Source organism: Nannospalax galili, unplaced genomic scaffold (genome assembly GCF_000622305.1).
Source record: "Nannospalax galili isolate Female #2095 unplaced genomic scaffold, S.galili_v1.0 scaffold162, whole genome shotgun sequence".
Taxonomy (NCBI): domain Eukaryota; kingdom Metazoa; phylum Chordata; class Mammalia; order Rodentia; family Spalacidae; genus Nannospalax; species Nannospalax galili.
This window is the reverse complement of record NW_008350388.1, coordinates 349,902-377,876: the sequence shown is the minus strand read 5'-3', so window position 1 is coordinate 377,876 and position 27,975 is coordinate 349,902. Positions and strand designations below refer to the sequence as shown.

Sequence of the window (27,975 nt, the reverse complement as noted above, 5' to 3'; positions counted from 1 at the left end):
ATAGGAAGAAACTACACAATGAACCAATTCTAAAATGATCTTTCCATTTTTAATTTCTTGAAAGGCAAGTTCACAGCACACTCCAAGCAATGTTTTGTCAAAGAGTATGTCAAAAGACAAAAGTTTTAAATGTTTGAAAAATGAATTCTCTGGAATTTCTGTAAAGCCAATAATTAACAATCATTTAAATCTTTGTTGCAGAGTAGTAAACACCTCAGAAACACGAGTCTATCCAAAGTCACACTCCTCTAAAATGCAGCTAAAAGCAGTAACAGAAACAAAAATAAATACTTTCCTAGAAAGAACATATTTGGCATTTTACAATAACATTAAAAGCTTTCAAAATAAATTATGTTTTAAGATTTTTACTTTTTTACTACCAGACAGAAACTTTTGCTGTTTAGTGGTTCCAATCTGCCTTCCGGGACTGGAGGAATGGTTAGGTAGTTAATGGAGTTTAATCCTAACAAAGCCAGCAGACCTTTCCAGGACAGCACTTGCTTTTTCAAAGCAATATCCAGCCAGTGTTAAGACTATTAAACATGAGGCCAGGTGGCTCATAGTGATTGGTTAATTTGGTACCCAAAATGTTTTTCATATACTCTTCATCCTCTGCTCATTTAACAGATCTAATTAGTTTCCTCCATTTCTCTCCAAACCAATCAGAAATCAGTATTATATAGTTTTAGTGAAATGTAAACTGAAATCTGTTTCACAGACTTCTTAAAATGTCAAATATAAGTGTTATATTCTACCCTTCCAGATAATTTACATATTCATTATAAATGTAGATGAGTTATATTACAACCATTTAACCTAAACAAAGAAAACCTAAAAGTTAAAAATTTAAATTTGGTTAGTTAAGAAATCTGTCCATATTTATCTCTTTCAGAAACCTATGATGTCTTTTTTGGTTAGGAAATGGAAAAAGTCAAATTCCATTCATTTGCATGATGTACTGATAGAATGTCCACTCCTTACTCTTGTTCCATCATTCTGAAGCTCAATTCTTGTTTAGAACACTCACTATGGAGAAGAAATTCTCCTTTAGAACCACAGCCATAGTTTGGAAAATAGTGGAGGACCAATTTAGAATGATTATTTGAAGGAGGATGCAACAGAAAGCTGGAGGTGAAAGCAGGTGTTGCCGTCAAACCTTCCTCCTAAACACATCTCCCCTTTCCTCCCATATTTAGAAACACTGCTTAAGTTTTAAAAACGCTCACCAAGACATTTTATATCATGAGTTGTGTAAAATTCAATCTCCTTCAGCTAGAAGCTGCACCTATGAAAGAACTCTCTTATCCTTTTCATAAGATGAGAGGTAGTGACATTTTATTCTTTCAATGCCAAGTTAAAAATTCCACACATCTGGCACATAGGTTACAAGTAGGACGCACAGAAGCACCGATGTACACTCCTCCTGCTTTGGTATTCGAGTCACCCATGCTTTGTTTCTGCCAGCAGCTGGTGCGCTGCTGTGCTGACAAGGAGAGCAGAGGGGCTGGTGCTAGTCAGTAGATGGCACAGGTGGACCGCCATCATCTTTCAAAAAGGAAGCAGCTTTCCTCCCATTCTTCTGAACATGATCTTCATTCATTTTCTCCAAAGCTTCTATCTACAGATAGAACCCATTTGTCAAGTTTCTACTTCATATGAAACTGAAGTGGCATTTTTATTCCCTGAACAGGTTATTCCTAATGATAACACATGCTGAATTAGAATTACTGTGTGTGACGTAGGTACATACGTGTATGCTTTTCACTTGATATATTATTAAGGTCAGTACTGATTATTTCTATAAGCAGCAAGCAGAATCTGATCGGTTTTACTATATATTCTATAAAGCTTCCCAGGAACAGGAGACAGTAAACTCCAGCAACCAGTGTCAGCCCAGCTGACTGAGCCACCACACCATGCTAGACCTATACCTCCCCTGGCCTTAGGCTCCAACCAGAGTGTGGCCAAACTCAAATCATGCACTGGGGTTCTGGAACAGTAATCACGCTTTGCTCTGGGGAAATGCTGGGAACGAGTTGCTGTTTCACCCTCTAGCTTTTGTTTAATATTTTAAGAGGTGGTCTCTGAAGAAATTTGGTTTCCTCTCTGTTTAATGTTCCTGTGACTCTGGTACTATAATGAGGGAGTATTTCTCCTATGGCTACTCTAGCTCTTTGTGCTGTTAAGGGTCAGTTCCACATGCAATTGCTTCTTAATATCACCAAAGCGGTCTCCAGTTCGCTAGTCAACTTCTCATTCTTAAAACAGGAGAAATAAAGGGCTGGGGAAATGGCTCAGCCATTAAGAGCACCGACTGCTCTTGCAGAGGACCCAGGTTTGATTCCCAACACCCACGTGGTGGCTACGAACCGTCCTTAACTCCAGTTCCAGGGGAATTCGAAGCCCTCCTCTGACCTCCGTGACAGTCGAAGCCCTCCTCTGACCTCCATGACATTCGAAGCCCTCCTCTGACCTCCACGAGTGCACTCACATACTTGCAGGCAATACACACAAACCCATAAAATAAATATTTTTTTAAAAATAGAAATAGCTGGGTGTGGTGGCACACACCTTTAATCCCAGCACTCAGGAGGCAGAGGCAGGTGGATTTCTGTGAGTTCAAGGCCAGCCTGGTCTACATAGTGAGTTCCAGGACAGCTGGGGCTACAGGGAGACCCTGTCTCAAAAAGAACGCCCCCCCCCAAAATAAGGAGAAATAAGACTAAGCTGGAAATGTGTTGCTACCCATCCCTGCCTTTTTTTTTTTTTTTTTTTTTTTTTTGGAGACATAGTTTTACCTATGTAGCCCTAGCTGGCCTGGAATTCCCAAAGATCCACCAGACTTTAGAGTGCCTGGAATTAAAGGTGTGTGCCACCATGCCCAGTCCACGTTACTATGCACTCTGTGAAGAAGTGTTCTTGCTTGTGTGTTGTGATATGTTTTATGGCTGAAAAGAACCAAAAGTATATCAAGAGAAGAAAACTCTCTAATTGTGTTTTGGGGCGCGAGCATGAGATTAGCCAAGTTTCCTCTATGGAGCTCTGTGTCAATAGCAGCAAGGTGAAGAGCTGGCTACTTACCTCAGCCAAGAAATCAGCTTCGCTATCTGCTGAGATGTTCAAGCCAGAAACAGCATTGAACAGTTCTCGTTCATTAAGGGCTTCCTTTACTCCTCCTTTCTGGAAAAACTAGTAAGGACATGTAACTCAGTAAGAGACATTAGGAAGGTTCTCTTACAAACTAAACCATATACTCGTAAGGTACCACTGAATTCCTTCCCATTCTTAACCACTGATTTTCCCTTTTCAAGCTTAACTCTGCCCAGGCTCTCTCTGATTTTGTCCTGTCTTTCATAATTGTTGTCTTCTGGGTTTAGGTTGCTACACTGCATCTTCTTCAGCTACGGAAAGGTGTGCTGTAAGAAATTTCTTTGGCAATGCTTTGGATGAATAGATACGTTCACTAAATCCCATGAATTAAAAATTTCAAGCAGGCCCAGAAGTTACTTCTAATCCGAAGTCATTATATTCTTCTGAAAGATTATTCCATCTGAATCTATAACAAGCAAGTCATTTTCCTTAGAAATGGCAACTGGATGTGAGCCAGCTCAGTGCTTGCTGAGTTTGAGCTCCCTGACCTTTTCACTCTACCTGGAAGTGACAGTGATCGGGCGGTTGTTCCTTCAAGGAGGCTGTCCTCCTGTCACAGTACTCACAATGGCAGTGAGCACACAGGCTCACCACATTCCAGCTTCCACTTAAGCAATATGCATGCATTACATGTCTATGCAAGGCTTTAACTATAGGAGCCAAAATAAAAACATTATCTCTTGGAAATTTGGCTCAGATGTGAGAGATGGACTAAAATTCTTGCTAAAAAGGAATGAATTCTGACAAATTCATCTTTATATCCTTGTCCTGAAGGTAGCCAGTATCTATTCTTTCCATTTCTGCAAAAATGGTCCTCTTAAGAGTCAGAAAAATACTTGAATCTGTTACATTCTAAAAAAGACAGACGGGTTTACATGCCTACCTGGGAGACATTCCTACAGTCACGGAATAAGAACTCCAGACCATGAGGATGGGTTGGCTCTACTGACTGACTCACATCAATCAACCAGACCTATTTAATATAAAGCACAAACTGAAGTGTTTACATTCAATAACTTGACATCAAGTAATTGAATCTGAATAGTAACTCAGTGTGGGGCTTACCTTCCCTGCATGCCAGAGCATGTTGTATTCACTGAGGTCAGCATGCACAAGGGTACATTCATTATATAACTGCTGCATCAACTGTGGGGAGGGAGGAAATGAAGGAACAATTCTAACTTATCTCAGCAATTAAAACAAGCATAACAAATATTTCCCAGAAAAACAAGCTTAAAAAAGCTTTTTGTTTCTGCCGCACTGGTGATTGAACCTAAGGACTTATACAATCATTCCATAACTGAGTTACAACCCCAGCCCCAGATCCTATTTCCTCTTTATTTTGAATAATCCAGGGCCGGGCTTTAGTCGTTGCTGCTATTGCTGTTCGGCAGGATGAAGACTAGCAGGACACTGGATGGACCGGTGTATAACACTGCTTCCGTGCTCTTTTGACAGCAGAATCAGGCCAAGGGTCAGATTTAGATTCCCACAAGGGTAAGCTAGCAACTGTGTCTGTGCCTAACCAGGGAGTCAAGGCAAGCCACTTCTCTCTGTAAGAAGACAAATGTTCCACCAAAACCTCCATGGAACACAAACAATTCCAAGGAAAAAGTATTTCCTGCCAGAGATAGTGGGAAAGGGATGTTTATTTATGAGACAGTGTCTGACTATGTCATCTAGGCTAGTCTTGAACTTGTGAGCCTTCTGCCTTAGCTTCCAAATGCTAAGGGTTCTTGGTATGTAGCATATGTGGCTAACAGGGAGTATTTTAAATCAAGAAGCATCACATATTCATCATTGATGGTAATCCCTAACTTCATGATAGAAACCAGCAATGCACTTGTTTGCCATCCCTAACAATTTCTCTCTTTCTCAGTTACCCTCCTTCCCAAAAGAGCCAGCAAAGACTGAATTTTCCTTTCACTGTTCTTCTATTGGAGGCGGTGGAAGGTAGTTTATCTTTCTAATTACATCTCGTGTGTATGTTTATGTGTATGCACATGTGTGTGTTGGTATGAGTGTACCTGAACTCATGGATTCAGTTAGACTGGCTGACCAGCAAGCCCCTGAGGATTCTTCTGTCTTCTCTCTCATGCTGGGATTACAGGTACACGTAAATTAAAGCCAGTGTCCAGCTTTTTACTTGGGTCCTGGAAACTCAAACTCAGGCTTCATGCTTGCACCAAAATACTTATTTCCCCAGCCCTCTCTAAGTACATCTTTAAAAATTATATGGTTTGCCTACATGTATGTAAGTGCACCACATGCATGCAGTGCCCAGGAAGGCCACTAGAACTGGAGTTACAGATGGTTGTTAGCCACCATGTGGGTACTCAGAACCAAATCCCAGTCCTCTGCAAGAGCAGCAAGTGATTGTCAGTGCTCAGCCATTTCCCCATCCCTCTAATTGTATCCTAACAAAGTAACTGGATAGCATTTTTTTTTTTCATTTTTATATTCACACCAGTTCTGTATGGCACAATGGCTCCAGGCAGACTATATAAAATGCACCTAAGTTTCTCCATTGTTCCATTAAAACAATGTAAAAGATTGTAGACAGCTGTGTATTTATTTATTCATTTATTTGCTTTTGGTTTTTTGAGACATTGTCTTGCTTTATAGTATAGCTGGCCTAGAAGTTGGTATGTTGACAAGGTTGGCTTCAAACATGTAGCTATCCTGCCTTCTTAAGTGCTAGGATTATAGGTGTGCACTTTCATGTCTGGCTTAAAGACAACCCTTCAACGTCAGCATTCCTTCACAAATTTCACTTTTTCTTATGCCACCTTGAAATAGTACTATGATGGAATCTTGAGCCATGTTGGTCAGGGTGGCCTTGAACACCTGAACTCAAATCCCCCTGCCTCAGCCTCCCAGGTAGCCTGACTACAGGCACATTCCACCTTTGGCTAGATGAAATATTTTTCAAAAGTGAGTGCATGAATATTAAAAGCAGAGCTTACATGAAGAGTTTGATAGTAGGCTTCTTTCATTTCTTCACTACTAAGCTTTACTTCTTTTAATTTAGGGGCTGGCACTTGATCGTGGCCAATGAAAGACATAACTAAAATGTGTTTCTTGAGCAGTACAACTGTTGGACAAGGAATTCCAGCTTTCTGCATTCTGTATAGAAAGAAAGAATTAAAAATATAAAAATTAAAAGGAGACAACATGCCATTTATTCAACAAACATCTAACTAGGGCCTACAATGAGCTGGTACTATGCTGTTTTGGAGATGTGGGAATACAAAAGCGTCAGACAGCCTCTGCCAGTAGGAAACTGGATGGGTAGAGTGGTATTGTGTCAAGAGACAGGGAGAGAGCAGCCTAAGTGAGGCATGCTTTGGCAGATGTGTGGGTGAGCACCCTGCATGAACTTTATTCCTCAGAAAGACAATTTTAAAAGAAAGCCTTCAGATATTTGCTGGAATGTCTAGGTAGACATGGTTTTGGTTTCTCTTAAATGTCACTGAAGAAAAAGAAAATGGCCTTTTCATCCAGAAAGTATTAATTCAGGTTCTATACATGGATAAGCCTCATGAAGCACTAGAATCTCAAAGTCTTTTGTTCTTTCTGTAAATCATTATAGAGGACAGCATGGACTTGGCCTGGCTAAGTCCTGATACAAAAGGAATTCCCCAGATCACTTGGAGCACCATGTTTTCTTTACCTTATAAGATTGTGCATTTCTTTTTCTGCCCACATGCGGATGATCTTACGCGGATTTAGTTTACTGAAGCGATCTTTAAACCTGAAATCATCTTTAATGTATTTGTCACGATTCTTAAACTCATTAAGGGTTGTTTTAAATACCTTGATGGCACATTCTGTAGGTACAACTTTACCATCTTCCTTTTCATCCTCCAGGCTGAAGGGAAGAAGGAAAATTAAGTCACTATGAGTTACTAGCTCAGTAAAACAATTTCAAAACAAAGATTTAATTACACTCAATGGGATCTACTTTGAAAGTAACCAGTTTTCATTTTTTATGCCTTCAAGTTTCTATTTTGTTTGGTCTTTTTGAGACAGGGTCTCTCTGTAGCCCCAGCTGCCCTGGAACTCACTATGTAGATCAGGCCAGCCTTGAACTCACAGAGATCTGCCTGCCTCTGCCTCCCAAGTGCTGGGACTAATGGTGTGCAACCACCACAGCTGGCTAAGATTTCCATTTTTTTATTTTTATTTTTTGGTCTGTTTCAGACTGGGTTTCCCTGTAGCCCTGGCTGGCTTAGAACTATGTAGACCAGGCTGGCCTCTATCTCACAGAGATCTGCCTGCCTCTGCCTCCTAAGTGCTGGGGCTAAAGGCTTGTGCCACCATGCTGGGCTTCAAGTTTTTTAGTTTAATAAAACATTAAGATTGTGTGTGTGGGGGGGGGGGACACACTTCTCCCTGTATTGCCCAGTATGGCCTTGAAATCCTGAACTCAAGTGATCCTCCTGCTTCAGCTTCCAAAGAATCTGGGACTATAGCCACACCAGCAATTAGCTGGTTGTTTTAATAAAGCATTCTTTCAAATAAATTATCAGTTTTGATTAATCCACAATATAATGCTATTCGTTTCATGACAACTGAATCAAGCTTAAGAAATAATGGGGGAAAATATGCAACAGAAGCAACACACAGAACAGCCTTTTAAAAATAATTCCTTCCTTCTTAGAAGATATATAAAGAGGTAATGGAGTCCCTGTCCTTTGAGTCTGCAAAGAAGGCAGGAGAGAACATGGGCAGCCTGAATGGACAGCTCCCTCTGCATGGGGAAGAGCAAGCAAGGCTTTAGATACCTGAAACAAGAACCTGGACAACAAATAGGATTGAACAGCACTAACGAAAGACATAGGACGTGTCTGAGGAACAGAAAGGCTGCAGTTAAGTCTTGGTTAGAGAGAGGAAATAAAAGGTGGAGATGAAAGGATGGAAGGGAAGCAGATTACAAAGAGCTTGGACATGTTTCCCAAGGTACCAAGGATCCTGAGGGCTTATGAGCATGGCACTCTCAAACACATTTCATGAAGGTCAAGTGCACCAGTGTCAGGAAAGGAGGGCGCAATGGTGGCTAGAGGTTGGGGCTGACTCAAGATGCTACAACAATAGTCTTATAACAACTCAGTTATTCAGAGTGCTTGAATGGTGGTTAACTGGGAAGGAAAGAAGGGAGATGGAACTATAACAGTATTTCCCTTTAAGACCTCAAGGGATGCTAATCTGGAAAAGATGTTCCCAGAGAACAGTATAGGAACCTAACTATCAACTTCCTTCTCTATTATATTCTCCTGGCTGACTTCCCCTCCATTCAGCCTCAAAAGGTCTGAATCCTTTAGCTGGCTCTATGAACTCCCTTCTTTTCCTATGCCATGCCAAGTCCAAGGCCTTTAACATGTCATCTATCTACAAACGACACACAGCTTTCTATCCCATCTTGATTTCCTTGAGAACAGCAGGTCCATTTATTCAACCCCTACTTGGATGTCTAGCAGGTTTCAGCTTTTCATGTTTACAATAAACTCGATGACAGCTCCCTAGACCTATTAATCCCCAAATTCTCTCACCCTTCACCCCAGGAAACAGTACCAATATTAGCTATGAGCACCCCATTCTGGATTACATTCTCAAAACACCCTGTTTCTTGCTCTTCACTTTACTGCCACTCTGAGGTCAAATCACTCCATAGTTTAAACTGCCAAAGACTTTTCCTGTGGTACCAGTAACTGAACCCAGGGCTCTGCATGCTACCTAAGTACTCTTTCCTCAACTGTGTCCACAGCCCGGACTTAACTATAATTTGTTTTCCTTCTAGCAGCCTGAGCCATTTTTTGAAAATAAAAATCCCATCTTTGGTTCTCACTGCGTTAAACAATAAATCCTTTCCTGGCTCACAGTCCTGCCTATCCTAACTCCTGCAGCTTCCCAACTGCTTCTCCTTTGCACACACTATGCTCTGGTCTCCTGCCATTCATGTATTCCCCCAAAGAGCCAAGCTTTTACCTGCTTAAGGCATTAGGTCTTTAGTCTAAATGCCCTTCAGACCGAGTTTTGATGGATCCTGGATGTGCCCTTCAATGTCACTTCATCCAATTTCCCTCTTCTACTAATTTGATTATTCTACTAATCAAAACTATGACATAACCCCACTTAAACTATTTTCACAGCATATATCTGACATTTTTTACTCATAACAAAGTGAAGAAGGGTTGGTGATGGGAAAACATGTACTGTTGGAGCAGGGACCCTCCTTGTCCTGTTTGGGGACCTCTAAGACCTAGACGAATAGCCAGCACATGCTAACTGCTCAAATATTTGACAAAAGGATGAAGAAGATTTCAGAAAGAGTAGAGACTACACAAAGAAAAATTTCCAATAATAACCTAAAGATGCTATAGACAGAATGGGTTGATAAGCTTTCTGTCAATGGAATAGTTTAACCACACAGTAAATGAAACCTATAAAAATATCATAGAAAACGCCAGGCATGGAGGTGTGTGCCTTTAATCCCAGACCTCAGGAGGCAGAGACAGGTGGATATCTCTGGCAAGACTGAGGTCACCCTCTTTCACATTATGACCTCCAGGTGGGCTGTGACTAGGGAGACCCTATGAAAAAACAATCAACAACAACAACAAAATCATAGAAAACATATAATCCAATTCAAACAATTCATCTCATCATTTTCCTAGTAAAAATTTGTGTCTTAAGCAAATTCCATGTCCCTTCAGTCCTCTGCTCATGTTTTGTTTTGAAGACAGGGACTCATGTAACCCAGGCTTGTCCCAAACTTACTAGCTGAGAGGATGACCTTGAACTCCTGATCTGCCTGCCCTCATTTCTAAGTGCTGTGATTATAGGTGTGCACCACCATACCCAGCTCTCTCTCTCTTTTTAGTACAGGGTCTTGTTGTTGCCCAGGCTGACTGCAGATTCCTTGGCTCAACTAACCCTTCTGTCTTATCCCCAAGAAGCTAGAACTACAGGTTGTAGGGGTCTTCCTTAGCAATTTCTATTGTGTTCATATAAAGTTTTATTCCCAATACGTCTAACATTTACTATTAGATAAGTACACATTTGTCTATTAGCACAAAATTTAAATTATGATAAAAAATTGCAGATAGAGCCAAAGTTTTCTGACTACATCCCTAAGGTAGACTCATTCCAGACCTGTCTCCAGAGGCAAACACCATTAAAATGCAGTATTTCTGTAGTCTTCTTTAAAAGACCTTTTTAAAATTTTATGTAAGTGTATTGCTTACATGTATGTAAGTGCACCCATGTTGTACAATGCCCATGGAGGTCAGAAGAGGGCACTGGATTCCCCTGGAACTGGAGTTATGGTCGGTTATTAGTTGCCATGTGGGTGCTGGGAATCAAGCCTGGGTCCTCTACAAGAGCGCTCAACTGCTGAGTCATGTCTCCAGTCCCTCTAGTGTTCTTTAAAAGACACATACAGCTAGCTGGGTATGGTGGCACACACCTTTAGTCCCAGCAAAGGCAGAGGGATCTCTCTAAGTTTGAGGCCAGACTGGTCTACATAGCAAGTTCTAGGCCAGTCAATGCTACATAGTGAGACACCATCTCAAAAATATTTTAGAAAGACATACAGAAATATCTATGCAGATAACAGTTGTAGATGACATGGTATATTCTGCATCTAGGGTTGGCTGTCAACATTGTTTCTTTTTGGTTTTTGTGAGGGAGGGGTGGTGCCTATTTTTAAAATGCAGGTTGAGATCCATCTGTATTATGATGCCTTTCCTGAATGTGCTGGGCAATGACCTTGTTCTGTGTCTCTTGCTGCAGGTCAGGTCTCTCTTACATAACTGTATGGTTTGTTATGTCATTTTCTTTCACTGGCCATAACGATTCTTGCTGTGATGCTCTCCTCTTGGATACTAAAGATTCTAACTACTGGTGTGACAGAAAATTTTTCTTTATGTGCATGTATGTGTGTGCATGTTTGTGAGAGTGAAGGTGTGTGTGCACTGTGGCACATGTTTGGAGGTCAGAGTACAACCTTGTGTGTTGGTTCTTACCTTCCACTGTGTTTCAGGCAGGATCTCATAAACAGTTAAAAAACTAAAGGCGGAGAACTTGATGAGTAGTCATTTGAATCCTTCTAAGTACAAAATAAATACCTTCTGTAATGTCTAGACTTTTCTACAATAACAGTTCTTAAATTGGGGTACTTGCTATGTAGTGTTAACTTTTGATTTTATGTAAATCCATCAGTTCTGGGGAGAAAGGGCTATGTTTGTGTTCACATGATGGCACTGTATTTGCTCATTTACCTCCCTCCATATGCATGAAAGACAACAGATTCCTTTCCTGTACTAATACAGCCAGTGATTGTCTCCAACATTCCAGAGTTGACCATTTTATACATAAGTAAACGTGTCTTAGGATCGACTGCTTTTTCCTGTAAGAGATAAAGCACTATAAGTGAAAATGACTGTTAATCATAAATATTTTCTGAGCATTTGTAACATTCAAAGTAATTTTTTTTTAAACTTTACTTACGAATCACCTAGATAAATGCAAAACAGGTTCTTAGAGAATGGAGTGCTGCCAACATACAACTCATTTCTCTGGGGCCCCTGGACTTCAGCTCCAGACAGCCATGAGGACAAAAAAACTGGTTTGGTGACAATCTCAAGTGGCCATGGGGTCACTATTTCTATGACACACAACCTCAGGACTCAGTTTTTTGAAGGGGGTAGACCCAAAGAAACCTTTAAAACAGCAGAGCCACAGTAACTGATGTCCAAAGGGTAGAAGAGTCAACAAAAGACACTCCCAAGATGGGATGGCATGGAGTAGGTGAGATGGAGCATTTCTGAGTGTAGAGAACAAGTGACCCAGTCTATTCCCTGGCCAGGCCCACCATCACTAAAGTGCCTGAGGATGAGTGGTCATCTGCTGTGTTTCCACATTCACCTCTGAGGATAAGTCAGCCCCATTCTCTCCCAGTTCCCCATGGGCCTCAACACAAAGCTCTGTGTTCTGGAAGACTCTGAAGGAAGGAACCCCTAGGTGCTCAGGAGGACCAGCCTCAAAAAGGAGCACTTGCCAGATCACAAGCCTCATCGTGCTTCACATAGCACTCTTGGCTCCCCAGCTGTTGCCTCACTTCATGGACAGAAATAATGTGGGTCTGGAAAGGAGGCTATCTAAGGAAAAGCAAGCCATGGACCTTGCATCATGCATTTGTGCCCACTGACTCTTCCCCCTCCTCTCAGGTAGGGCACTAAAATAGACAAGGTACAGAGACAGTGATGGGTCCCAGGTGGCACTATTCAGAACTCCTGTTCATTGGAACCTTCCCCCAACCTCTGGTCCCCCGATTTTGTCCCAAGAGATAAATATGCCCCAGAAAGGCAAATTGAATGGGAAGCATCACCACAACTCTCCTCCAGAGATAGAAGGGACTAGAGGTGAGATGGAATTACAGGTGAGGGGAGGGTGGCAATACCTGCTGCCTCCTTCCCAATACAGCAGTGTCATCCCCTCACCCTACCCCCAGACTATGGCCTGGACTGAATCCAAATTTACAGCAGACACCTGTGATGAGGGGGCAGTGGATGCAGGTAGTAAGTGGTGGGTACTGGGGTGCCAGGCAGGCATGTACTGATGTTATATCTATCCCCTCCACCAAGGGCCACCAATTCCGTTCCTGTCTTCTATGATGACAGAACCCATGCAATGCAGAGATGCTTTGGGAGGCCGTGATACAAGAACTTCTCCCTTCTAGCCCCAAGCCAGGACCAAACTTGAGGCATCTTGCCCTATATGGTTCCCAACTAGTTTCCTGTCTTGAAAAAGAGGTCTTTCTGACTGCTCTTGCAGAGGACCCGGGTTCAATTCCCAGCACCCACATGGCGGCTAAGAACCAGCCTTAACTCCAGTTCCAGGGGAACCGATGCCCTCTTCTGACCTCCATGGCACTGCACGACACAGGTGCACTCACATATATGCAGGCAATACACTCATACACATAAGATAAAAATAATAAATATTAAAAAAATAAACTGGAAATTAAAACAAAACTAAAAAAGTTTGATTAAAAATCTTATTTTACCCACCAAAGTTTAAACAGCTCAGTATTCTTTTAGTTTATCTAAAGGGTTAGCAAATGGCCTTATTTATTCTCAAGATGGTGGACATTATCTTCATTAATACAAAAAAAATTTTTTTTTGTCTTTTTGAAGCAGGGTCTCCCTGTAGCCCCAGCTATCCTGGAACTCACTATGTAGACCAGGCTGGCCTTGAACTCACAGAGATCCGCCTGCCTTTGCCTCCCAAGTGCTAGGACTACAGGCGTGCCCCACCATGGCCAGCTAGAAGTCTAGTGAATTTGTTATTTTCAAGATAGATACTATTTTCATTAATGTAACTATTAGAGGGGCTGGTGAGATGGCTCAGTTGTTAAGAGCTTGTACTGCTCTAGTAGAGGACCCAAGTTCAGTTTCTAACACCCATATGGGGTGGCTTACAACAGCCTGCAACTCCAACTCCAGGGGTCTGATGCTTCTGAACTCCAAGGGCACTTGCACTCACACTTGCAAACATACACAGGTATACAAACACACACAAAAAAAAAAAAAAAAAAAAAAAAAAAAAAAAAAAGAGGCTATTAAGTTACAAATGTCAATGTAATAGGTAAAAACTTCAAAAAATTTGGGAACATACAGTATACTGTATACTCTGAATTATGAGCACTAAAATGTAACTTTTTGGAAGGAAATCCCTTTATTCTAGTCAATTCACAAATATTCTCACCTAGTTGGTTTAAGGAGGCCATATAATCATTTGCCAGCCCCAAATATTCTATCTCTGAAATCTTCCTGATAGTCATGGCATTCTAAAGCAGTAATATTACTAACAAGACAGCTTTAAACCCTTTCATCATGAATTCTTTTTTTTTTTTTTTTTTTGTAAACCTGGTAATCAGACTCAATTTTCAAATATTTCTTCAATTGCATTAGCCCAGAGAGCAACTAATACACCTGTATTCCTTTATTTTTATGAATATTTTTTGAGACAGGATCCCCCCAGCTGGCCTCGATCTCACAGAGATTCGCCTCCCGAGTGCCAGGATTAAGGGTATGTACTACTCAGCCTGACCCTTTATTTTTGCAATAAGGTCTCATTAGTCCAGGCTGGTCAGGAAATCACTATGTAGCCATAAGCTAGCCTCAAACTCATGGCAACAATCTTGCCTCACCCTCCAAAATGCTAGGATTATGGGTATAAGCCACACAACCAGCTCAACTTGAACTTTCTGATCAGACTAATCCATCTGCAGGACTGCACCGCTTCAGTACTTTACTAAAACCTTTGCGCTGGCCACATTCTAAAAACTGTTTTACCTCATGAAATCAAGGGCAGACACACTGGTGCTACTGAGCGAGCTGGGTTCCCTAAGGGTCCTGAGAAATTATGTTAGGCCTTGAAGGCTCAATATTACTACCTCCACTGAAGCCTCCAGTGATGGCATAGACCAGTATATGCCTAACAGCAGAGCCCACAGTCACACCAGCTGCAGACAGTGGGGCTGCTGCTGGAGACTAAACTACTGGCAGTGCTGTCTTGGGCACTGCTCTTATCTGAGGGACCCACTTGGCTAGAAGGGCCATATGGAAAGAGTGGCTTTGCCTTCAATATGCCTCATCCTAAGTGCCTGGTGGCACCACTTCTAGAAATGAAAAGCCCAATGATGCTGTGTTTTCAGTAACTATTATGTTAAGTCTAAAAAGCCAATAAAACGACTTGGGTGGCGATGATATGTAAAGTCAATCTCAGGGGGAAAACAAAAGCAATCATGAAGTTTTGTTTTGCTCTTTTCCTCCAAAGTTTTTAATATGAAATTTTCCTTTAAAGAGGGGGGGGAAAAATCTAAGAATGCTTACTGCAGTAGAATGTTCCTTCTTCTCATGAAGCCGGGCACTGCGACGCTCCTCTGAGTAGGCATGTTGTTTTAAAGCATTGAAAACATGGTTGGACAGTTTTAAATCCATTCCAATTCCATCTCCTACCTGAAAGCCAGGTGCAAACTGACAAAGACAAAAGGAGTAGCAGTTAAACATTTTTAGATGGGGATGAGTGAAAAGTTGGTCTTTACTTAGAACAGATTTCCTACTTGACAGATGATCATGCCAAAGAAACAGAGCCCTCAGGCACTCCAGGGAAAAACAACCCACTGATATAAAGAGCGACACTGCCAGAGAAACTGCAGCCCAAGGAAGGCTTTATTCTAAGCACAGAAGACATCTCATCACATCTAAAACTAAAGTCTTTCTGTAATATGCTTTGTACCTTATTTTTATGCCAAAGAACACAATATTATATTGTAAAGGCTATACCAAACTTATCAAAGAAATACAATTTCAAAATTATTTTTGAGGACTAAGCTGGTAAACTATACCAGTCGTATCTATGACAATTATATTCTCAAGTTACATAGTCCAGTTAGGTAGCTGCTAGCCACCACATGGATATTTAAATTCAATTTCATATGCTGGGTGTGGTGGTGCATGCTTAATCCCAGCACTTGGGAGGCAGAGGCAGGCAGATGAGTTCTGGGCCAGCCTGGTCTATATAGTAGGTTTCAGGTCAGCTGGGGCTACAGGGAGACACTGTCTCAAGGAAAAAAACAAAACAAAAAAACCCGAATTCTCAGTTCCTTAGTTGCACCAATTTTAAGTGCTTAATAGCAAATATAGCTACCATGTTAGAAAATAGAGACAGACATTCTTTCCATTATCACAAATCTCTACCACATAGCACAGTTCTAAGGTCAGATATGGACTATTTCTAGACATGACATGATATCTAACAGCACTTGTTAAGGTCTACATGGCTTTTAAATTTTTTACTGGGTCAGATGCACACCTTCAATCTCAGCAATTGTGAGGCAGAGGCAGGTGGATCTCTGTGAGTTTTAAGGCCAGCCTGGTCTACAAGTTCTAGGATGCCTAGGGCTAGACATTCTGTCTCAAAAACAAAAAAAAAAAGCACCTTTTAACTGATTCTTCAGAAATTTCATATAATGTGTTTTGCTCACATTCAGACCCACTCCCCCTATTTCTTTTTAAAGATTTATTTATTTTTATTTTATGTATATGTATTGTCTGCATGTAGGTAAGTGCACCCGTGTCATGCAATGCCCGGGAGAACAGAAGAGGCTGTTGGAGCCCCTGGGACTGGAGTTACAGACAGTTGTTGCTGCCACGTGGGTGCTGGGATTCGAACCCGGGTCTTCTGCAAGAGCAACCAGTGTTCTTAACTGCTGAGCTATCTCTCCAGCCCCTATTTTTTTTTTTTTTTTCCTAAGTCCTATTGAATCTATTCTGTGGTCCCCAAATGCTCCTGGGTGAGGTCTATCTCCCAGAGTCTGGTCAACCTACCCAGCTTCATACCCCTGAAGACAACTGCAATCTCCCTCTCCCAGTAGCCATCAATTGCCCATAGATCCTAGCTAGGGCTGGGCTTCTCACCCTCCTCCCCCTCCATGCTGAGTTTTTGTTATGCATGCACAGGTCTACATGTTTTATACTAGCTGCAATATTTGTGAAGAAAATACTTTTTAAAAAATTAATTATTATTCCCTATATTGCAGAGGTAGTTCAGGCAAAAGGTAAGGAAAACTTCCAAAAGCATGAGGTGGAAATGGAGCTGAGTGGCTATGCTCAGCATGTACAAGGCCCTGGGGTTGAGCCCCAGCACTACAAAGCAAAGTATCAAAACTATAAAAGGCTACACAGTAAAAAGCATTTATTCCTTCAAGTTCTAGTCCCAGTTATTGTTTCCTGTAGAAATGTTATTTTTTATTTTTTTGGTCTTTTTGAGATAGGATCTCCCTGCAGCCCCAGCTGGCCTGGAACTCGCTATGTAGACCAGGCTGGCCTTGAACTCAAGAGATCAGCCTGCCTCTGCCTCCCAGTGCTGGGATTAAAGGAGTACGCCATCATGCCCAGCTCAGAAATGCTATTTTATAAAAAATATGCTAAAAGAATTATTTCTTTCTGTTTTCTACTGTAATCCAGGCTAGCCTTGAAATTACTATGTAGCCAAGGATGACCCTGAATTCCTGATCCTGTTTCCACCTCCTAGGTACTGGGATCTCAGCACATGCCACCCATGCCCTGCTTTATTTCTTAATTTTAGAATCATGTAAATCAAATTAGTTTTAAAAATATCAGCACAGGGTTTGATTCTGAGGTACTTCATATTCTCTTAGTGGCTGGGTTTCTATGGCATTGCTACACTGTCATCTAAAGCATCTCCAGAGCCTGGTATGGCAGTACACACTTGTACTCCCAGCACAGAGGAAGGAGGAAGAGCATGAGTTGGAGGCCAGCCTGAGCTATAGAGAGAGATCCTGTATGAAAAGAAAAAGATAAAGTGAATCCTAGAAAAACAAAGTTTTAGAAATGCATCATGTTTAGGATACCGCGTGGTGGCACACACCTTTAATCCCACCACTTGGGAGGCAGAGGCAGGCGATCTTTGTGAGTTCAAGACCAGCCTGGTCTACATAGTGAGTTCCAGACAGCTGAGGCTACAAGGAGACCATCTCAAAAAGACCAAAAAAAAAAAAAAAAAAAAACCCCACACATGCACACAGAGCTCTTGACTGAGAGACGCACTTCCAGTCACTTACGTTCTCCATCCTCGCTGTGTTCTTTCTCCCACACACTACTTCATCATGCTTGGTGGTGATGTCTTTTCCTTTGCCAATAAAACCCTTTTTGGGAGTAGGAACTGGCTTTGCTAAAAGCGATTAAGAAAAGCCAAGATATAAAAAGGATTGAGAGTAAACTCCTACATTCAACATTGTCTGAAGAGAGATTTGAATCTGACAAAATTACCAAATGAAATTAAAATATGAACATAAAGCTAAACAGCTCATAGGGAAAATTCATCTTCCTCTACCCTCCCGACTGCACCCCCAGAAATTCAAAGCACCTGGTCTGTAAGGATCATCACGAGTGTCCTGCCAATCAACCTCATCTTCAGAGCTGTCACTGTCTTCAAAAGGATGCACTTTTCGGTAATTTTCAAATGAAATGGAAACTTAAAAGGCAAAAACAGTTGGCAATTTACGTAGGAATATAGGACAAGCATTTTCTACCACCCAATGGAGGTGTCACAATAAGGTCACAGTACCTTTGCTATCACCATTGAACTTTTTCTCTTCACGCCTCAGCTGAGCATCATATTCTCTGTCAAATTCCATCTGTAGCATCTGAGCCAACATTAGGTCACTGGAAGTGTCAATGTTTTCTCCAGAAATAAATGGTCTTTCAGCAACACTATTCAAAATAAGGCAATACAAACTGATATAATGTGCTGATGGAAGAGAGCCTACTGACAGTAGAGTAGAAGTGTCTGGCAGTGTTAGGAGCATATGGAGAATGGGTCAGAACTCTATCAGGCCATTCACCACCTGCTGCTCAGCTAGCCTCAAGACCAATGGCCAATTCTAGGAGAGCCCCACTTTGGACTTAGAGAGCCAGGAGAGAAACTGAAAGGTCTATCAGAAAATCCACACCGGGACCCAGAATGCATTTCATCTGTGTGCTAATCAAAGGAGAGAAAAAAATCATGAAGACAAACAACAAACATTTGAAAACTGTATCTCAAGTAGTTCAATTGTTGCATTAACAGGAACTAACAAAACCCAGAGAAATAGTGGTTTGTATAAGATAATATAGGCTCAGTATTTCTTATTGGAAATTATTAGGACCAGAAGTACTTTTGATTCTGCAGTTTTCAGATTCTGGAATTAACACAGACTACCAGTTAAGCATCCATAATCTAAAAGTTCTAATACAAAGTACTCCAAAATCTGAACATTTCTAAGTGCTTTTTTGAGTGTCCAAAACTTTAGGCAATACTCAATCTCTATTGAGAACTAGTCACAGAATTGAACCAAAATTCAAATACTGATAGTCTCTTAGTATGGTGCTTTCTTCTGCATTGATTTTCTAAATATTTCTTACTCATCCATAATGATCACTAATCAGACTTTACAACTCTGTCACAGTAAGCTGCTAGACAAAGCAATGGCTCTGCGAACTTCACTTACACAACTTCAGGAAAAGCAGCAGCTTCTTCCTCCAACTGCAACTCTTTAGCCAACTCTTCACTCATCACATCAGTCAATGAACAGGACATTGTGTTTTGAGACGTAGCCCATGGGCACTATTTAAAGAGAAAAAAATCCACTTCATAATAATGAAATAACTCATAAATGAAGTCATCCTTAGAGACTTAAACTAGTTAAACTGACCCAAACAAATGACAAGCTATTTGCAAAATTCATCTTAAAAAGAACTATCTCCAGCTCAGCTCCAGCTCAAATATATTTAACTGTTTATCACATTTTTATTTATTTATTTGTGCATGCATGCATGCATGCTGTAACTCTCAAGTGAAGATCAGAGGACAATTTGTGGTAGATGGTTCTCTCCTTTCACCATGTGGGTCCTGGGATTAGACCCAACTCAGGACATCAGGCTTGGCAGTAAGCGCCTTTACCTGATGAGCTATCTTGCCAGTCCCCCACCTCAAATCTTGAGGATAAATATAAACTAAAATAGCCAGGCTTTCTGGCCTGTTTGGCAGGAACATTCTTATGGCTGAGGAAAGAAGCAGGCTATTACAGCATTATCCTACCAGGCAAGGATTTCAAGTAACTCCTTTTGTTCCAATTCCTTGCCCACCATATGCAGCTTTCTGTTTATGATTAGTGTTTCTCTCCCCTCTTCCCCTATCCCCCTCCCCCCTGCCCCGCCCCCGTAGCCTGAGTTGGCCTAGAATTTGCTATGTAGACCAGACTGGCCTCAACCTCACAGATATCTGCCTGCTTCTGCCTTCAGAGTGCTGGGATTAAAAGTCTGTGTTTGAGTGTCAGATCCCCCTGGAACTGGAATTATGGACAGATGTTAGCCGCCACATGGGTGCTGGGAATCAAACCCAGGTCCTCTGTAAGAGCAGCCAGTGCTCTTAACTACTGAGCCAATCCCGTCCCCCACCCCCATCCCCCTCTCAGCTCTTCTTTTAGTCACCATGTGGGTGCTGGGGACTGAACCTGGATCCTTTGCAAGAGCAACCAATACTCTTAAACACTGAGCTATCTCTCCAGCCCCCCACCTTAGATTTTCTTATGAAATAGATTATACCACCAGGCATGATGGCTAACCCCTTAATTCCAGCACCTAAACTGAAGGAGGAGGACTGCTATGAGTGAGCTTGAGCTGCAGAATAAGGTGGTCTCAAAAAGGAAAAAGTAGATACCAACCAGTACCGTTCAAATTCTGCTTAGAAGTTATGCCTTATTCTAAATTAAGCATAATGCTGTAGCTAAGTAGTAAAAGTGTCAAACCCTCTTAAGATATCTTAGTTTATGCTAAAACAAAACCAAGAACAAGCTACACAAAGTTCTAGTTCTGACCTTGAGGATTTGAAAGACTTAACACAGTACGCTCACAGTAATGTTCCATAAGACTCTTCTTTGGCGTTGGCATCCCTCAATGACACCACTGTCTCAGTGTCCTTCAAATAGAAATTCTAGATTTATTTCACAATTTTCCTAAAAGTTCTAACGCCTCTATCTACTTGTCTTGTCACAACAGTGTTTTTCTGAAAATGTAGATTTTATTACACTCCCTTATTTAAATATTTCATGGTTTCCCTGCCTTTGGATAAAGTCTGAGCTCATTCCCTAATTCGTGTCTAATATAGAATTAACACACAGTAATATTAGCCACAACATATTTAATGAAGGGGAGACAGCACAGGAGATTTAACTGGTATGACTCAAGACAACTAAACAAAAGAACCATGACTAGGTTCCAAAACCCTGTGTGGATCAGAACTGGCCAGGGCGGGGGTGTCAGAACTGACTTGGGTAGGCTGTCTGGGTAGTGATAAACAATGATAACTATATTTATGCCTAAGAGAACCTGAATCAAGTTTAGTCTGGACTCAGCCTGAGACAGAGGAGACGCACCTAGCCCCTCAGACAACCTATAGTAACCACTGTAGTTTTCTATCCTCATAAAAGGCCTCACCTAGACAGAAGAAGTTTCTTTAAGGTTTGATGCAACTTGAATTCACCCAGCAAAATAAAACAAAGTTCTCTGTAAAATATAGAACCTAGTTTATCTTTTGGCCTTCTAACTGCTGACTTCTTTTGCTCTTTAGCTTAGAAATTCACGGTCTGATAAGTTCCAAAGTCCAGGCTCCAAAAGGCAGATATATTTTCTCAGTCACCATCTGACTCACATATGACAAGAACTAACAGTAAACAGTGAGGAGGAAATTCCCTCCTTTCTATTCCCTTCTCCCTCTCCTCTTTTTCTGAGACAGGGTCTCCCTGTTTAGGCCAAGCTAACCTCAAACTCACTATGTAGCCCAGATTGGCCTTGAACACATGGTCCTATCTCAGCCTCCCAAAGTGCTAGGATTACAGGTCTAATGCTACAACACCTAGCTAACAAATAACATGCTCTCTCCTTTCTTTTCTCCTTCCCTCACCCCCTCCTTTCCTTGTATAGTGGTAAGGACTGCATTCAAGGCCCCATGTATTTTAGGCAATCACTCTGTTGTCACTGAGCTACACTCCCAGCCTAACAGATAACATTTCAATAGTCCCTATATTAAAGTCACTTAGCTAACTGAACATACGAAACTTCTCTAGGTTATTTAAATCACACAACAACTGAGTAGCTGCAATAACATCCCCATTTTTTAAATTTAATAACCACACGATTAGAAGCATTTCATTACAGCTTTAACATATTTAGTAGCAATTTCCAGAGCAAGGATACATCTCTTTCAAAAGTGGCTGTAAATTTTTCACAGTTGAATTAATACAGTTATACAATATTGAACTCAGTATAAACCCTGTAAGACATAAAATTGAATGATTTGGGGGGGCGGGGAGCTGGAGAGATGGCTCAGCGGTTAAGAGCACTGACTGCTCTTGCAGAGGACCTGGGTCAGATTCCCAGCACCCACATGGAGGCTACAAACCGTCCTTAACTCCAGTTCCAAGGGAATCCAAAGCCTTCTTCTGACCTCCTCCACACTGTACAACACAGGTGCACTCACATACATTGCAGGCAATACACTCATACATATAAAATAAAAAAAAATATTTTTAAAAATTGAGTTTTTAACCTTTAAAGAAGATCTCCATTTCATTTTAAAATATGCTGTTTCCAGCCGGCCATGGTGGCGCACACCTGTAGTCCCAGCACTTGGGAGGCAGAGGCAGGTGGATCTTTGTGAGTTCAAGGCCAGCCTGGTCTACACAGTGAGTTCCAGGACAGCTGGGGCTACAGGGAGACCCTGTTTCAAAAAGACCAAAAAATAAATAAATAAATAAAAATGCTGTTTCCTACATTTTTAATGCTACTAACGCTTAGATGTTTGCACATGTGTCTTTAATCTCTATATATCTGATTATTACTAGTCACAGTCGGTTGCACTCGGATCCTTGGCACCAGAGTATAGATATAAAGTCATCAGGTAGATTTCAGTGGTAATGTTTATCACCTCTACTAATTAACATGAAGTAAATGTTTATGCTTTCTCCTCAAATATAAGTCTTTTCTTTTTAATTTGTTGATACAAAGCAAAGTTCCTTTAGCGCAGAATCATCACTAAGGTTCATGCATCAGCCATGGCAAAGAAAGCCCCTTGAGAGGTAGGGCCCTCTCAAGCACTGCACGCAGCATAGAACTTGGACACAGAAGAATTCAAATACTCAGAGAATAACACATGCCTCAAGAAAACAATGCAAAGTTAGTGGAAGGTAGCCAAGCTTCAGAGGTCTGGTGCTTGTAACAACCCTTTTATTCTGGAACCCTTTCCTCCATCTTGCCTACCTATTTCTAAGGCTCCTGGTCTACCTGACTCTGCTGTCTGATTCTACAAGGACATTAAGTAAACAGCTGAAAATTTCTCAGAAGAGGAAAAAATATCAGGCAGCAATTTTGTTATTCTGAGATGGAGATTTCCCTATTCCCAAGAGATTAGGATAGAAGGGGGAAACAGCCTAAGAGCCACACACACTGACCTTGTTCTGTGGAGCCTCACCCTCTAGAGCTTCACTTCCCTCATCTGCAAATCAGCTCAACTGGGTCACTACACACTGAGGCAACGTCCTCAGGATAGGTAATAAGTCAAGATTTCAGAAAGGCTACCAACTCCCACATTTTGAAATCAATTCCAAACATTTCAAACTAGCTATTAAAAGCCCTCCATAAATTCTCCTGGGCTCTGTAAAGGACAGCTTTGGGGTAGGGAACAGACCCTCATGGACAGTCTCTATCCCACAAAGTGGCTCATTCCAAGGAACAGACAGACCCTCATGCACAGTCTCTATCCCACAAAGTGGCTCATCCCAAAGAAGGAGACTTGGAAAATGTACTGACGTCTTTTCCTATGAACAGGCACCAGGGATATATAGTGGAGAATCTGTCAATCTCTTGTGAGTCTTTAGTAAATCAAACTTTTTATTGTTTACATAGTAATGGGCCAGTTAGATGGCTCGACCAGTTAGATGGCTCAGCCGTAAAGCATTTGCAGCCAAACCTGGTTATCCAAGTTGGATAATCAGAACTCACATAAAGGTGGAAAGAACTGACTCCACAAGGTTGTCCTCTCATCTCAACATGCTCACATGCTGTGGCACATGTGCCACACCCCACCACACCCACACACCCACCCACAAATAAACTTTAATGTGAAGTAATAAATCTAAGGCAATGGGTGAAAAATAAGACTCTTGTTCTATCCAAAGTCATTCCTTAACTATACTGTTCATCAACATAATTACACATAACATCAAGATCTTATGAGAAACAGTACATAATCCTTTCTAAGAGCATTTGCAGTCAATCACAATTATCAATATGACTAGATTAAGAAATGCCTCAATTAAAAAATCAGCTCTGGGTGTCTGTGAGGGTGTTCTCAGAGACAACTAGACCATAAAAGTTCTGTTCCGCTTCCTAATCACAAGCCCCTACCCACCATGATGTACTGCCTCACAACCGGCCCATAAACACACAGCCAAGTGACCACAGTCTAAATCATGAGCCAAAATAAGACTTTCCTCCTACCAGGTTGTTCTCTCAGAGGTTTGGGGCTCAGCATCATAGAACTAACAAAGTCTCCAATAAACCCACAGCCCGCTTCCTGAGTCCTCAGCCCTGAGACCTTTCCTGTTTTCCTCTCCTCTGCTGAAGTGCCATCACTGAACTCTGGTCCCAAAGTTCTTGACCACGGCCACACTCTCCCACCTCTGGCTGACTACAGACTGGAAGGAAACCAACCTTTCCCTTCAGCTCCTTAATGAGGTGTCCCTAAGCTGCTCATCTCATGTTTTACTGACCATACAGCTGGGGAGAGTTAAGTAAAAATGAAAAAACAGTCAACACAGAAGAGGCACATAGTAACAAAAATTCAGCCCTCTACTTTGTCAAGAAAATCCACAACTCACAGGACGATCTTTTTTCATAACCAAATAATCCAAGAATCATATTTGAGTCATTTTACATCTCAAAATCAAGGTCTTTGGGAACAGTGACCTGGGTTTTTCCTATGAGTCACACCTTGCATTAATATCGCATGTCTGTCACAATGAATGAACTTTTTTTTTTTTTTAAGAGTCTTGCTATGTAACCCAGGCTGGTTTTGAACCCCACCCCCATTACCACCTGCCCCCAGTCCATCTGCTTCAGCTTCTCCGGTGCTGGAATTACAGGTGTGTACCATCAGGCGCAGCGAGTGGATCAATATTTTTTTGTTTGTTTGTTTTTGAGATGGGATTTCAATAGGTAGCCCAAGTTGGCTTTGAACTGGCTTTCTTGCCTCTACTTTGGGATTATAGGCACATACCACCATGTCTGGCAATATCTTAGCAATAGTTAACCAAAGGCCATACTTATTCAGAGGTCCTTATTACCTAATGTCCTTTTCCTACTGCAGAATTGCATCCAGGGTATCACATTATATTTAGCTGTCATGTTTCCTTAAGTTCCTCTTGGTTATGGGTTTCTCGCACTCTCTGATGACCACGGCAATTTGGAGGTATACTACTAGCTCATCTTTTCACAACTCACTTTCTAAAGAGATACCTCCTCACTTTTGTAAAGTCTGACAATCCCCCTTTCTTGAACTATGCCCTAAAACTTTTTGCCTATAATAGCACTTCACCATTTTGTAACTGGTTCCTTAGGAGAGGGTATCACTAGGACTCTTTCTGAGGGTCTATGAGGTCAAAGTACTGAGATGTCTTTTGTCTTTTTAATCCTCATTCTCTCAAGTACAGAGTTTTCCAGCATCTACATCAGACAAGATGGCATCATCACTCTGCTGGCTAATGGAATGTATGCTTGCATATTCATGCTTTCTAAAATGCTCTAAGGTAGCACATTTAGGATATAAATGTGCACTTTTAGAGACTTAACCCAATTTTATTTCTCTCTACTGTATTCCACTGTCTTCAATGATAGTTGCTATCCTTATATTTGTGAAGATGGGTTTTTCCCATACACTTCAATCCAAAAATATATTACAACAAATTGATACAAGAATGAGCTACCTTCTATTAAGCCAAACATTAAAGAGATTTAAAAGAAAAGAACAACAATGAGCAATCCCAGCACTCGGGAGGCAGAGGCAGGCAGTTCTCTGTGAGATTAAGGATAGCCTGATCTACAAAGCAAGTTTCAGAACAGGGAGACATGGTCTTAAAAACAATAAACAAAAACCTAGTCTCTCCACTAGTTTTGTCTTTTGTTTTCTTTGGAAAGTTGTTTAATATAACATTTTTATGTTAATGTAATTTAATGGCTTAATCTTTAATTTCTCAGTTTTAATCTCTGACATAATTATCAAAAATTCTTTGGAGTCTTCAGTAATTTTTAAGAGTATAAAAAAGCCCTAACAAAGTTTTAGATTCACTGGCCTTATATATTCCTTTACACTTTTCAAGACCCTGATCATCTCTACCTCCTCTATGTTGGCTTCGGTGCTCACTTTGGCCTCTTTTTGATCGTTTTCTCAAAGTCTTGTCTATGCAATAAACCCTGGGAGCACATATTTTGTTCAATGATGAAAATGAACTTTCAGAGTTCTGATATACACTTAAATGAGAGTGACTGACACTATTTATTAGGCATTATTTTGTAAAACTTGTTCTGAGGTTAAGAAGTTTTCATTTGACTTTCCTTATTTGGACTTTGTGGGTATTCTACTGAACGAACGGGAGGAATTTAATCTGCATTTTTATGGTCTCTGATTTTTGTCCTTTACATCTGTTGATCTTGACCTCATCTACAAGGTCTTAAAACACCTGTGTGTGCTCACGGGCACTCATATACATAATGGATGAAATAACATGAAGATCTAAGTATACTTACCAACAGACTATTAGATTCTTCCTACAGGTGCATAAACATAAAATTAACACGTTTAACTTAATAATTACTTATCTCCTTTTCTATTAAGACCAAGTCTGAAGGCTCAGTAAAATTAACAGATGACCTTTTAAATGAAACGAGTAGTCTGTGCTAGCACAAGAAGGTAAATTATGAAGTTTAAAGGGCTGGATCCCTTCCCGACCTTAATTTGAAGGCTACAAACCGCAACGGAAGCACTGCTGTCAGCAAGTGCCACAGGTCTTTGCATCCTTCTAATCAAAGTACCACGAGGAGACGCAGGCTCAAAATCCGACGTTGACTATGAAGGATTTTAGGTTGTCATCCGAGGGGGTGCTATGGCGGATCATGAAAACTCATACCCATTTTACAGCACTTCAGCATTAGATGGAGGCGGATGGCCGCGTTTAGGCATGTATCTTTAACACCTCGAAACCAAGAAATGACCTACAGGGACAACTGCACTTGGATGAAGGAAATGGCTTCCTAGACCAGTTTTCCGCGAGGCCGACTTGATGAAAGGGCGGTGCTGCTTCCCCTCGGCCGTCAGGGTCTGGATGGGTGTTCTGCTGACACGCAGGCCGCAGACACATCCAGCCGGACCCCGAGCACACAGGGCGGCCTCAGGGCCCCAATCCCGGGGACAACCCCCCCCCCCGGTCCGAGTCACCTGTCCCCGGGTGGAGCGCCCGACAGGTGTGCCACCCCGACCCCCGCTCACCTTAGTGGGTCCCCAGGCTGCGGCCGGCCGGGTCTCAGGAGAAGCCACTCCCACCAGGTCCATTCAGGAAAGAAGGCGGGGACAACAGCGCAGCCGAAAGGTGACACGACAGGGAGTGGGCTCGGCCGAGTACAGGAGCGGACTACGGAAGACCCGCTGCTGCTGCCGGAGCTGAGGTGACAGATGGCGGCAGCTACGGAGGCCGCATCCGGAACTAGACCGCGTCTCTTCCGCTCTCTCCTCGCTTCTGATTGGCTGTCCGCCCTCGTGAGGGCCATACTTCCGGTCTCAGCGCAGTGGGCAGCTCGGGTGCAAAAGTCGCCTGGCGGCTGCGGCGTGTGGGCACCTAGCCTGGCAGGTCGGGGCTGGGTGTGGCTTCCGGTGGCCTGATTGGCTCTGTGCCCTTCCTCGCTGCCCCCTAGTCTGGTTAGACCTCACACAGGCAGGGCTTTCTGTTCATTCAGATTTCTCGGGGTAATTCCAAACTGGAACGGATTTGGGGACCTGAATTGGCAAGTTTAAAGAGGGAAAAGGAATCAAGGAAGAAAACTATTGTTATTGCGGACAGGGTGTGGAATGAGAAAAGCTACAAAATATATAACATTAAGCAAAAATAAGTGCTTAATAAAATTTTTGATTCGGTATTTTGTTGAG

At 41.7% G+C, this 27,975-nt stretch overlaps 1 protein-coding gene across 1 annotated transcript; it reads right to left on the bottom strand.

The window, feature by feature from the left end:
* Positions 1 to 30: 30 nt before the first annotated feature.
* On the bottom strand, positions 31 to 27,562 carry Riok3 (RIO kinase 3). The gene is made up of 13 exons (XM_008847612.3): positions 27,322 to 27,562; positions 19,232 to 19,347; positions 18,310 to 18,455; positions 18,109 to 18,216; positions 17,804 to 17,913; positions 15,051 to 15,194; positions 11,433 to 11,560; positions 6,824 to 7,021; positions 6,117 to 6,276; positions 4,216 to 4,296; positions 4,034 to 4,123; positions 3,082 to 3,189; positions 31 to 1,618 (listed from the first exon to the last, which is right to left on the bottom strand). Exons 1-13 carry the CDS (start codon positions 27,382 to 27,384, stop codon positions 1,511 to 1,513), a joined length of 1,560 nt encoding a protein of 519 aa, XP_008845834.1. The 5' UTR covers positions 27,385 to 27,562; the 3' UTR covers positions 31 to 1,510.
* Between the last annotated feature and the right edge of the window lie 413 nt (positions 27,563 to 27,975).

What these genes read in the sequence shown, in the direction of transcription:
- Riok3 (XM_008847612.3), bottom strand. Translation starts at nt 27,384, where the DNA reads ATGGACCTGGTGGGAGTGGCTTCTCCTGAGACCCGGCCGGCCGCAGCC. An exon ending in CCTACTATCAAACTCTTCAT is followed by an intron (nt 4,297 to 6,116) that starts GTAAGCTCTGCT and finishes CCCTCCCCACAG; the next exon opens with TTGATGCAGCAGTTATATAA. An exon ending in AAGCTGATTTCTTGGCTGAG is followed by an intron (nt 1,619 to 3,081) that starts GTAAGTAGCCAG and finishes TTCTATCTGTAG; the next exon opens with ATAGAAGCTTTGGAGAAAAT.